Here is a 13540-nt window from a genome sequence, read left to right on the forward strand (position 1 = left end):
CAATCTCCTCAGAACTTTCATACAGTCAAAAAACAGCAAAACTTAGCCGGGCGCAGTGGTGCACGCCTATAATCCCAGAGGCTCCAGAGCCTGAAGCAGGAGGATCTCGAGTTCAAAGCCAGCCTCAGCAAAAGCAAGGCGCTAAGTAACTCAGTGAGACCCTGTCCATTAAAAAAAAATGCAAAATAGGGCTGGGGATATGGCTCAGTAGTCGAGTGCTCCTGAGTTCAATCCCTAGTACCCCCCACCAAAAAAAAAAATAGCAGAATTTAATGGACTATGATAGAGGCTATAAGTTGTAAAGGGCTTCTGTTTAACAAGGTAACTTCTAGGAATCATCTCAAAAAAATTATTTTCTTTCTTATCAATTGAAAATTAAAAAAAAAAAAGCCCTAATGTAAAAATTCCTTAAAGACTTTGTAGAGAACCAGGTTTATAAATCTTTGTAAGTTCTATGTCATACAGATTTTATTCCTTAAAATGAGATTCATTATCTTCCTCTAAAGCTAACAAGAACACCTCTCATTACCATTCCAACATGATTTAAATACTGGTTTCTTTTCATTATATTTCTGGCTATTGTTCCAAAGGTAGAAAATACATAAATAACAATCATCTACCATTTCAAACACTGAAATTAGGAAGAGAACCAGCCAGGCTTCACATGTGAGGGCTACTGAATCCTAAGAAGGCATTTTGTAATGTACTGCATGCATTACAGGATTCACAGGAAACAAAAAAGAGTACTTTTAAGATAATTTATCTTAGCAGAAATGACCCTTAGAACAGGCTGTTCTCTTACCAGCATGTCAGTGGCACTGAGATAGTGCTTGCTGGCCATGCACTGTTCCAGCTTTTGAGGTACTTGCTTGATGTTCTCGATTTCATCTAGCAGGTTCAGGACATGCTTATGTTCAATTCCTTCAATCCACAGTTTCCGAAGTTCATCTCGTTTGCAGTGCAGTAACATCTTGCACGAAAGAAGATTCTCTTTTACCTAAAATAAAACAGATTCAGTCTTGAACCAGTCTAAACCCATAATCTAGTTAGCATTCCTCAGTGGTTCCACTATGCAAAACAGTTTCTAATTCCCACTCCCACTTATTTCCCTTGGTTGGTCTGCTTACAAAATTCCAATCCTGGTTTTGACACTGACTCACTTGGGTGCATCTCTACCTCTTTATGCCTGTATTTTCTCTACCATGAAATGAGAAAACTACTCCCAAATACCTTTGAATGAATCTAGAAATAATTACTACAAATATAAAGCACTCTGAAAATATAAAGCACCACATAAATGTTAATATATATAAAAAGGGAATAGTTAATGTAAGTCCAAAGCCATTATTACTTCTCCAATCCTCCTTGTAGACATCTGATTCAGCTGACAGACTTGGTCCATGCTTCTAACTCTACAACTTTGGGCAAATTTACAAGTAAGGAGCTGAGTGCTCTTCTCAATTGCCTACAATAAAAATAACCCACTTCTAAAAAAGAGTAGGTACATCCAGAGATAATCTTTAAATTAAAGAACATACGAAGGATTTTTTGCCTTTATATTCTGAAAATCAGATATTAAATAAGATAGTCTCCAGCATTCTGTAGTTCTGTCCAGTGTCCTGACTAGCAAGGCACAACACGACAAAATTAAAGGACAAGGACTGGAAAGAGGGGGGGAATCACAATACACATGGTAAGAGTAAGGATTTTTTAATTGATTGATTTATTTCAATTAGGTACATATGACAGCTGAATGCATTTTGATTCACTGTGCACAATTGCAGCACAACTTTATATTTCTCTGGTTGTACACAAAGTAATGTCACACCACATGTGCAGTCATACATGTACCTAGGGTAATGATGAAGAGTAAGTCTTTATTTTGTGCCCTGATTTCTTACAACATGGAAAATTTTTTTTTAAAATCGTGACCTTTGACCATTCATAAAACTGCTTTCATATACTTTTAACAATCCTCATATATTTTATTTAAATTAAAATTCAGTATGGGGGCTGGGGATGTGGCTCAAGCGGTAACGCACTCGCCTGGCATGCGCGCGGCCCGGGTTCGATCCTCAGCACCACATACAAAAGATGTTGTGTCTGCCAATAACTAAAAAATAAATATTAAAATTCTCTCTCTCTCTCTCTCTCTCTCTCTCTCTCTCTCTCTTTCTTAAAAAAAAAAAAATTCAGTATGTATTTATAGTTTTGTCTCTGATTTGTTTGAGCTAAAATTTTTATGCCTGACTGCATCTCAAGTGTACCATGAGATGAGTTTAGGCAAATGTATATGGTTATATAACCAAACCTTCATTAAGATGAGGCATTTCCATTACCCTGGAATACCTGCCACGTTTCTGACAACTAAAAAAATCTGTATTCCTCTTCTGCAATATTTGGTGTGTGTTCATGTACATACTCACTGACCCTATAGTTCTGTGGTTACAAGCTAAATTTCCACATTTTTCTAGTAAGCACAGAAAATATGAAGACAGAATGCTAAGATTAAAATGTTTCTTGAGGAAGATCCTAATCCATTTCTGTAACCCCAGGATAATACCTAAATCATATTTATATGATACTCTCCCATGTTTAAAAACAAAAATTTCTTTTGATGTCCCAAGATAGGCATGGTAAAATAACTGTTAATAATTTGGGGGGGGGGGGGCGGTCACAGACCCCTTGAAAAATCTTATAGAAATGGCTCCCATTTTCTTTATTCCTTCCTGCAATCTCACCAAAGTAAAGGCAAAGAAATTCTTTCTTAAGCAAAGAACATCAAGAAAAGAGAAGAGAGGAAGTAACCGCAAATAAGAGATAGCAACAGAATTCTAGAAGATGGATGGTGTGGGCAACTGAATTATCAAACCAGGGAAATCTGAACACCTCAGCCTGGACTGAGAGTTTGTACCAATGAAAAAAGGCACCAGGTATTCAGAAGGCAGAAGTTCAGAGTTACAACTTTCTATAAGAGTACTTGGAGGGCCAAACTCCCATCAAGCTACCCAGACAGGTAATTCCTTTCCCTCACACTGGCCATTCTGGAGAGACTGAATTAGAAAGGATTTGAACCAGGCTGAGGGGAAGGCATGAGATGCTGGACAGAGAGCCAATTGGACAGCATGCTCCTCAGCACCTCTGGACCCTCTGCCTTCTTCAGGGATCTGGCTCTAATTAACAGAAGCAGCTCAACTATCAACCCCAACACAGGAAATTTATGATTTTCCAAGGAAAGTGTCCCAGTCCAAGTAAAAAGACCTGTATAATAGTGACAACTAAGGTTTCACTGAAGAAACCACCAAGTACCTGCCCAATCATCAAGCACAAACCCCAGAATATGCTCTGTGCTTCTAACCAGCTCCCTCCCTCTTGCAGACAAATGGTTAGTTTAAGGTCACCATTCAAGGAAAGCATGCAGAATGGACAGACAAGCATCTAAACAAACAAAAAGAAAGAAGTACTGGAAGGAGTGGGGGAACAGAAACTATGCAGGAAACAGAATTTAAAAAAAAAAAAAACTATAATTAACAGCCTGAGGAAAAATAAGAGACATTATTACATAAAACAGCAAAACAAGACAGGTGCTACAAAAGTTTTCAGAAAATTAAAAACAACTCTTAGAAATTTAATTACAGAAATTTTTAAATTTAATAGAAAGGATGGAAGACATCCTTGAAGAACTCTCCAAACAGAAACATATATAAATATACATCAAACAACAGGTAAGAGATAAAATAAAATGAGGAGATTGGCCTAAAAGTCCAATATTTGCCAAACAGGAGTTCCAGGAAGAGGAAAATGAGAATAGTGGAGAAAAGGCTAATAAAATTTTACTAAAAATTTTCCCAGAACAAAAAATATGAGTTCTCAAACTGAAAACGCACATCAAGTGCTCAGGGGAATGGAATGAGAAAAGACCCCACCCAGGACACATCATCCTAAAGTCTAAGAACACCAGGGATAAAGAAACAATCTAAAAGCTTTCAAAAGGAAAAAGGGAAAGCAGGACCTATACAAAGGTGTGAAAATCAGAATGACATCAGACTGTTCTCAACTGCAAGACTAAAAGCTATAATACAAAGAAACATTATACCTTCAAAATTCTGAGAGAGGATTCTTTCCCAGAAAAACAATCTATCCAACATGAGGAAAGAATAAAGACATTTTCAGACATGCAAGCTCTCAAAAAGTGAATATTACATGTACCAGGCCCCAGCACATTTCTAAACAATATGCTCTCCCAACACACAAGACTAACAGAAGAAACATGGGATCCGGGAAAGGGTACAACTGTTGTAGAACTCAGGCAACAGGAGTATCCATTCGCTAATTCCAGAGAAAACAAAAACGGCAACAAAACTGCACAAGAGAAAATGTAATTATCGTGTGCAACTTGAAAGTAAATATTTATGTAGTTCTAACAAGGTAAGCACTGATAATTTAACCAAAACCAGGATACAATTTCTATATTTAGAGAGAATGAAGGAGGAAGATATAATAGGCTGGGGAAAGGAGAAAGGACTAAGTCCTCATCCTCCATAGCTAAAAGTCAACATACAAGATCCCAAAGAGAAAACGCAAGAAGAAATAATGTGAGCAAACTAATAAAAACAGGAAGACCTGTGGGGCCTGTGGATTAGAAGAGTAGTCAGTGCCTCTGAAGCACTGGAACTGGGAATGTGGTAGGATAAAGTAGGGGAATCTTGGCATCTATCACCATTTCTGATTTTGACTTTTAAACATCTATCTCAAGGCCATTTCTGACTCTTCTTGAAGTTATTGGTCGCTGGATTAAGAACTTCAGCTATTAAACTCATTTTAACTTAGTTAAAATCTTTTAGAAATGAACTTCTGATATTCTACTCATATCCTTGGTTCTCTTAGTCTCAGCTTTTTCTTCTATGTAATGGTCACCATGGAAGTAGTAAAAAATAAATTTTATGTCATACAACACTCAACTAGGCTCCTGATATATTTTGTCATACAACACTCAAATAGGCTCCTGATAAATTAACAAACTATCAGTAAAGCTTGGCAAACTCCTGTATGATTGGGAAAAGACCATTATGGCATTTCACACTAGCATATATACAATGTTATTCACTCACTTTTTACTTCTTCACACTACCTGGAAGGAAAAGTGAAAGGCAGAACTTTTCAGGACAGGTGGGCAGACGGCAACATAGGCATCAGACTGCGCAGAAAATGAACATCACCAAAATTATTCCCTAAACTGAGGTAACACGGGTGCAAGAACTTTTATTACAAATTATCCAGAGTCTTCAGCTTTTATATTTGTACATCACAGTTAAAAAGAACTATTATTTTAAAACTGGGGGCTAGTCAGCAACAAAAAAAGAAGAATCAAAATAATCTCAAAACTACATGATAAGCAAGGCAAGGGGGTGTATGTTTATAAACCCAGCAACTCAGAAAGCCAAGGCAGGAGGATCACAAGTTCAAGGTCAGCCTCAGCAATTGGAGAGCTCAAAGTCAAAGGACAGCATGCTCCTCAGCACCTCTGGACCTTCTACCTCCTTCTATCTATCTTAAAATAAAAAAACAAAAAGGGCTGGGGATGTAGCTCAGTGGTAGAATGCCCTGGGTTTAATTCACAGTAGCAAAATAATAATAATAATAATAAGGAGGAGGAGGAGGAGGAGAAGGAGAAAGAGGAAGAGGAGGAGGAGGAGGAGGAGGAGGAGGAGGAGGAGGTGGAGGAGGAGGAGAGGAAGATGATTATAAACCAGGGATAGTAGTAGATGCCTAAAATCCTAGTGACTGGGAGGCTGAGAAAACGGAATCACAAATTCCAGGCCAGCCTGGGCAATTTAACAAGAAACTCAGCAATTCTCTCCCTTGTTTTTTTTTTTTTTTCCCCCTTTCCCCTCACAACCTCTTATATGTAATTTTGTGTAACAAAAAAACAAGGGAGAGAATTGAATTACAGCAGATGGGGTAGAGAGAGAAGATGGGAGGGGAGGGGAGGGGAGGGGGGATAGTAGGGGATAGGAAAGGTAGCAGAACACAACAGTCACTAATATGGCATTATGTAAAAACATGGATGTGTGACCGATGTGATTCTGCAATCTGTATTTGGGGTAAAAATGGGAGTTCATAACCCACTTGAATCAAATGTATGAAAGATGATATGTCAAGAGCTTTGTAATGTTTTGAACAACCAATTAAAAAAAAATAATGAGTTTTCTGGTCACCAGTCTCATTCCCACTATACATCCTCCAATCATCTTTCCTTTCATTGTGGCTTTCCATCCTATAATTGTTAATTCTTAAGAATATTTAGAGTGTAGAAATATCCCATTATTAACTCAAGAGAAACGTAAATTTTCAGGACCAGGCTCACAGTGGCTAACTTACAGTTCTACATTTTTTTTTTTTTTTTGGTGTATGTCTTAGTGTAAAATTTTATTAAAAACAATTTTACTACCAAAAAAAAAAAAAAAAGAAACTCAGCAACTTAGCAAGACCCAGTCTCAAATAAATAATAATAATTTTTTTAAAGAATTGGGGTAGTTCAGTGGTAAAACAATGTAAGCATAAGAATCCAGATGCAAAAGAAGGTATAAAGTATAAAGTTCTAGAACAGGCAAAACCGAATCCAATTTCAAATTCATAGTAGCTTTTAACAAGATATGGGAAAGAAGCGACTGCATAGAGGCAGTAGAGAACACTCTAGGGCAATGGTAACACGTTCAAGGATATACACACTTGCCAAATTCACTGAACTACACTCTCAAAATACATGCTTTTAGTATATGTAAATTAGATATAGACAAAGATGGGGACTATAGCCATTATAAAAAAAAATAGTATGGCAGTTTCTCCAAAAAATAAAATAGAACTAACTACCAGATGATACAGCAATCCCCCTAGCGTGTATACAGTCCCCAACTTATCATGCTTCAAATTCACAATAGTGTAAAAGTGACACACTCTCAGGAGAAGCTATACTTTGATTTTGATCATTTACCAGACTAGCCATATGCTATATGATCCTCTGGTGATTCCAGGAAGCAGCAGCAAGATGCAAGCCATGTGATCGCAAGGATAAACAGCCAATGCTCCACACTGCACTATACCAAGCTAGAATGTTCAGTAGAAGGCATGTACTAAATGCACTTTTTATTTATGGTATTTTCAATTTACAATAGGTTTATCCAGATATAATCCCATAAGCCAAGGAATATGTGTATATCCAAAGTAAATTAAATCTGTATGTCAAAGAGATACCTGCACTTCCATGTTCATTGCAGCACTACTCACAAAGGCCAAGATATGGAATCAACCCAAGTGTTCATCGAAGGATGACTGGATCAAGAAAATGTGGTATAAATATAATGAAATAATATTCAGCCTTAACAATGGAGGGATCGTATCGTTTGTGACAACATGAATGAACTTGGAGGACATCATGCTTAGTGAAATAAGTCAGGCATATAAAGATAAATACCCTTTGACATCACTTACGTGTAAAATCTTAAGCCAAAGTCACAGAAGAGAATGAATGTGATGGATACCAGAGAATAGGACTGAGAGATGTTATCAAAAGAATTTCAATTTATCTAAATTCAAAAGATGCATTGTACAACATGTTGACTATAGTTAATATATTAAAAATACTTGAAAATTGTTAGGCCTAGTGGTAGAGCTCAGTAGGAGAGCCTACTTGCCTAGCATGTGCAAGGCCCTGGCTTCAATTCCCAGCACCACAATAAATACATTAATTAAATAATTTTTAAAAAGAAAATTGCTGAGATATTTTAAGTGTTCTCATTGCAAAGAACTAAATATATGAAGTAAGGCATATAATAATTAATTTAATTTAGCCATTCCACAATGTATACATACTTCAAAATATCCATCTAAACACAGTAAATCTACACAATTTTTATTTGTCAATTTAAAACATTAAAAAGTAGTTTTATTTTTAAATGAGGAAAAGGAAACAGGGATATGCCTATCCATAAATAAAAACAATCAAATATGAGAAATGTACCCAACTACACATAAAAATTTATTTCTCAAATCCCTGTTCTACTTTAATAAATGTGATGATGGTATTTTCATTCCATTCTTTTCTTTTTAATTTAAGAGAATAATTAAGATTGAAAAATTATGTTACTGTTTTTTCCTTAAAAATCCACAAAAAGTCGAGGTGTTCAAATCATGACATCACATATGGAGACAAGTTTCCTTGGAGTCCTTGGAATTTTAGCAACTTCACATTTGCCCCTCATCACCTGTCCATCGATACCAAGAATTTCAGGTTCAATACACAAGACCTGCAAGTCACTCTAATTAAAGACCACAAGAAAAAAAGAAAAACAGAGTCTAAGAGGTTATTGAAAACAGAAATGAGAGATGATACAGAAGGCAGAGAAGCAGAGATTTTGCAACCTATCCTTGGGAAAGATGAAAAGATGAGAAAAACAGGGGTTTTTTTGCTGTTTTTTTTTTTTTTTTTTTAATCATAATGTCTTAGCTTTGGGGAAAGGAGGAGAAGAGATATACTCAAGAGGGGCTGATGGATACAGGCACAGGGAAAATGCTGGAAGATTATAACATTTAAATTATGTAATTAGAAAAGTACTGAATTAGGATTAAAGGGAGGGTGCACCTCTAAGTGTGCATATTATCTGCAATAAGGTGCACCAAATGAGCAAGGAACTCATCAAACCTGTAGACCACAAAGATCCTGAAAGTGCCCTATGAACAAGAGATGGTCATTGAAGATTAATATAAATCAACATTATTCTTAATTTTAAAAGTACAAAATACTGTTTTACCACTTCCGCCCCACTTTGGCAGTGAAAGTAATTCTACATATAAGCACTTTTCTATGGGTATTCGCCTGTTGCAAGTATCCAGCCCAACTTTTTCCATGAAATTTAATAGAAAGTGCCTAGAAAGACAAACTTCAGAAACACCACTCACTGTTCTGTTTAAAAGCCCTTTGGAAATATAGGTCATTTCAAAATTACACTTAGTTTTTTTCAGCTGACATTCTAATATCTTAAATTCTCTGAGAGGCTCACCACAACCCTATCCCAGGGCAATATCTCCTTTTGAGCGGCTGAGTTTGGGTACAGTTGAACTACATGCAAGGATTACCTCATGGTTCTTATTACTACACTAATGTACTGCGGACTACTGGTCTGTTTTTAAATTATAATATCTCATTACCGCCTATTATTTACCATCACCATTTCTAGAAAGCTGAAGGCTTTTTTCCTTTTTTTATACAATCAGGTAGGAATTTCCATCTTACATTTGGGCTACAAAAACCATGTTGTTGCACTATGATACTCCTAATTTTAATTAAGGCAATTCTTCATTCTAATTCCACCTCTCAAAGTATACTTTCATATAAAAGCCAAAGTTATTTTCTGTACATGTTAAGTAATGAGCATTGTATTACCGAATAATTAGGCCCTAATGACTTTACTTGATTATCACATATAGCTATTTTTCTAGTTACAGGCAGCAAAAACAGATTTTACATCTTGATCTAGTACTAAGAGGGCAGTCAAAAATGGGGTTAAAGCCAGGTGCAGTGGCGTATACCTGTAATCCCAGTGGCTCGGGAGGCCGAGACAGAAGGACTTCAAGTTCAAAGACAGCCTCAGCAATGGTGAGGCACTAAGCAACTCAATGAGACCCTGTCTCTAAATAAAATACAAAATAGGGCTGGGGATGTGGCTCAGTGGTCAAGAGCCCCATTCAATCCCCAGTACCAAAAAAAAAAAACAAAGGTGGGGGCAGTGGTGAAATGTTAAGTGTACATCACAACAGAACTGGATCTCTGTGTCCTCCTTTCAGCCTACATTGCTCCTGTGGATAAGCAACAGACTAACTCATCCTAAAGAAATCTGAGTTAGGTGTTGGAGTTGCGGCTCAGTGGTAGAGCACTCAACTAGCACGGGTGAGGAACTGGGCTCGACTCTTAATACCACATAAAGATAAATAATTAAAAATATTGTGTCCATCTATAACTAAAATATATTTTTTAAAAATTAAAAAAAAAAAGAAATCTGAGTTATCTTACCACCTAGTACACCACAAAGAAACTCTCAGATTCAAATACCTACAAGTCTCCAAGTTGTATCAACTCATATTCATCTACTTTGGTATTGCTGCTGCTATATTAGACAGTCTTAATGAGAGACACTGGCAGAATTTCTGGATTCTGAAATTACCTAATGTAATAATATCTCATTTTGACCAATTTTACAATGTATTCAAAGTAATAGAACTTCCCAAGTATTCTGCTTATTACTCAAATTATTTGACCTTGTCAATCATACAGGGTATTTTATTTGTACAAGTTTTTAAATATAGAAAACATTTCTATAGAAATATTGAAAAATAAAAAAAAAAATAAAAGGGCTGGGAATGTGGCTCAGTGGTAAAAGCACCCCTGGATTCAATTCCCAGTACAGAAAGAAAGAAAGAAAGAAAGAAAGAAAGAAAACTGTAAACAGTTGCATGGTCTCAAGTTTTAGAAGGTAGCAATGCATGAGTATGAACATCTGCATCTGTCTTAGTCCCCACTAAAACCTAGTCCTAGACCAATAGCAGTTCTAACAAAAATGCGAGTCACATTATGTCATTCTTATGCTCAAAGCTTTACAATCGTTTCCCATCCTATTGAAAGCTAAAAATCAGAATTCTTTTAACGACCTACAAGGTCCTGTAGGCCTTGGTCCTCTGTGCCACACCTCACCCACCCACTCTCTCATCTCTCTCCTGCTGCTCCCTGGACTCCTCCATTTGCTCCAGCCTCACTGGCCTCTTTGCTACTCCTCCAAACTTCTAACCATGACTCTGCTGCAGTTCCTACCCTCTCTCTCACCCCTTTAGATGTTGGCTCAACTGTAACCTCAGTGAAGCTTTCCTGACTTATGAATTAAAAGAGCAGTTTCCTACTTTCCTTTTCTTTTTTTTTTTTCCTTTTTTTGCACAGCATTTGTTACCATCTATTATTCCATCTGTTTACTTATTTATTAGTTTTCAGTCTCTCTCTCTTGATTACAATGTGGACTATTAAGTAAACTCCATAAGGACAAGAATTTGTGTCTGTTTTCATCACTTTAATACCCCAGAGCCTAGAACAATGCTCTCAGTCCAAGACAGACACTCAAGATACAGAGATTAAATAAGTGTTGATAAACATTATCTATTTGCTTATTTCTTGCCTCCTCCCATTCACATGGAAGCTCCATGACACGGTCAGGGACAAGTGTTTTCCACTTGTATAGCCCCAGAACCTAGAACAGACCTAGAACAGAACCAGCACTCAACACATATGTTGAATGAATCCTCATTATATTTTGGTACAGAACAGAAAGAAAATTTCAACTCAGTCTATACTTCTCCACATCTTGCTTGGCTCTAAAATAAAGCACCCCACAGATGATTGAATCATTCACATTTTTAATTCAAAAAATGCATACCTATATTTTATATGCAATCCAAAATGCAATTAAAAACCAAAAAATGACAAGGAAAGATAAGAAATATCACTGTTTCCTTGGTGATAAGAAATGGACAGACAAAAATTTCATGGTACAAAATTGTCAAATTATGCAATAAAAACATATTCACTCTCATTTTTCCCCAACATTTTTCTTCTCCTATTAATCAATTATTAAAAGCTTTTTTTGCAAAGAGTTTTAGTTCCTTTTTTTCCTCTTCCCAATATTGAAGCTAATTCTGAAGACTGAGTTGTATGACATTTACTTTCATGACACTGTCTGATACAAGAAAGGCTTCTTTTGTTTGTTTCCTTTTGCTCAGAACCACAGCATATTGAAAATGAGGAAGGTAAGAAGACTGTGGCTACTAAAACAAATGTGCAGTCCTCAAGATGAGGCCCTTTTCAGTACCAGGCGAACACTCTTTGTTTGCAGCAAAGATGCTATCGACTCAGAATGGTAGGGAGCAAAGCAGAAAGCAATGCTGGTGCTTCCCTTGAGATTAGGACAGAGTCCATTCAGTCAACCAAACTAATCAGAAAACACAAATACCAAAAGGTCCTTCACCCTTGCTGTGATTACCCGAGGCAAAGCCAGAAGGTCAGCAGCTCTATACATTCATTTTCTGACCCTTCTTGAGCTTAGTATATTGGGCCAAAGTGGACTACAGTTTATTTTAAATCTACAGCAACTGATCTATAGCTTTACCTAGTCTCACAGACAAATCCATAGAATGAACTCAACTACTTCTGAAGGCTAAGAATTATAGTATTCCTTTCCAAAATGTCCAGTTATTTTTAAAACGTAAAGAGGTCAGTACATTTATTCAAAAAAGGTTAAGAGCTAAGTGATTCTGAAACTAGACTCTGAGAGGTTGCAAATCATATACCAATAATATTCTTGGAAGGATAATTTATGTATCTGCTTACAAAATCATAAGATAAGGTCTAAAGAACAGGAAATAAAGCATATGAGAATACCCTAAACACAGCCATTCTGGGTAGGTTCAGGTCAGGGAGTCCCCTACCAATCTCTACCATAGGACTGTGAATCTGAGACTGATCCCCCAGTGGTGCTTGAAGGGCAGTAGCCAAATGCTAAGGACACCACCAAGCATGATGCTCTGGATGGCTCACTCCAACTCCAAATAAGTAGAAAGCAGTGCCCCTTAATGTTTGCTATGCTTAATGTTTTGATATCTGCAAAATATCACTTGTTTTTTAATTTAAAGGGGATTTTAATGCTTAAAAACTGCCTGAAAATCAGCAGCAAAACTTTATATTCAGGGAGACTATAGAGTTCAAATTCTAAATTTGGAAAATAAACACAACCATTTATGACAAAGAATCAATGTTCAGTAAGGGTAGAAATTATTGTTACTCATCAAAATATAGTATTAAAAAAAGGTATTTAAGGAGTGATCTTAAAAACAGACAGTCAAGAGGGGTTGAGGTATAATTCACTGCTAGAGCACTTGCCTAGCACATGTGAGGTCCTGGCTTTAATCCCCAGCACTAAAACACACACACACACACAGCCAAGAACAATACAACTATAAAATTACAATAAACAACCCTTACTTTATCAGTTCATCCCTTGACAAACATAAAAATGCCCATTATGAACTCACTTTATCACTTAAGTACCTCAGGCAGATAACCAGGAACCAAGAGCTTTTCAAAGACTTATCATTTAAAAAGGGGGTGGGGAACAGAGATGAAAAAGAAACAGTTCCAAACAACAAAATTACAAAATAAAAGTTAATACCAGTTCATCACATCCAAGTGTGATATTCAAAAGTTGTTTTTCATAAACATTTCATCCTGTTTAATTTGTATATTAAATTTCCTTTTCTTCACAAAAATACCAAGAATTCACACAACTGCAGATAAATCACAACTAACTTCCAATTATGTGACATACTCAAAGTCAAAATTTCATAAAACCACCAAAAAAATGTTTTCTAATTGCTACAGCAATATACCTAAACGTGTAAAAAATAGGATATGAGCACATTAAATACACTGTGATGGAGCCTCTGA

The 13540-nt window shown here is 36.4% G+C and overlaps 1 protein-coding gene across 1 annotated transcript in view; it reads right to left on the reverse strand.

Moving 5' to 3' along the window:
- The window catches only part of Exoc4 (exocyst complex component 4), a 782534-nt gene that overhangs the window by 747907 nt on the left and 21087 nt on the right, over nt 1-13540 (reverse strand). Inside the window, exon 3 of the mRNA XM_046455063.2 lies at nt 803-997. Coding sequence (XP_046311019.1) covers nt 803-997 — 195 coding nt within the window. The remainder of the gene's footprint in view (nt 1-802; nt 998-13540) is intronic.

The sequence above is a fragment of the Marmota monax genome, unplaced genomic scaffold, assembly GCF_021218885.2.
Source record: "Marmota monax isolate L192 unplaced genomic scaffold, Marmota_monax_Labrador192_F-V1.1 WCK01_AAM20220418_F8-fsc00131, whole genome shotgun sequence".
Taxonomy (NCBI): domain Eukaryota; kingdom Metazoa; phylum Chordata; class Mammalia; order Rodentia; family Sciuridae; genus Marmota; species Marmota monax.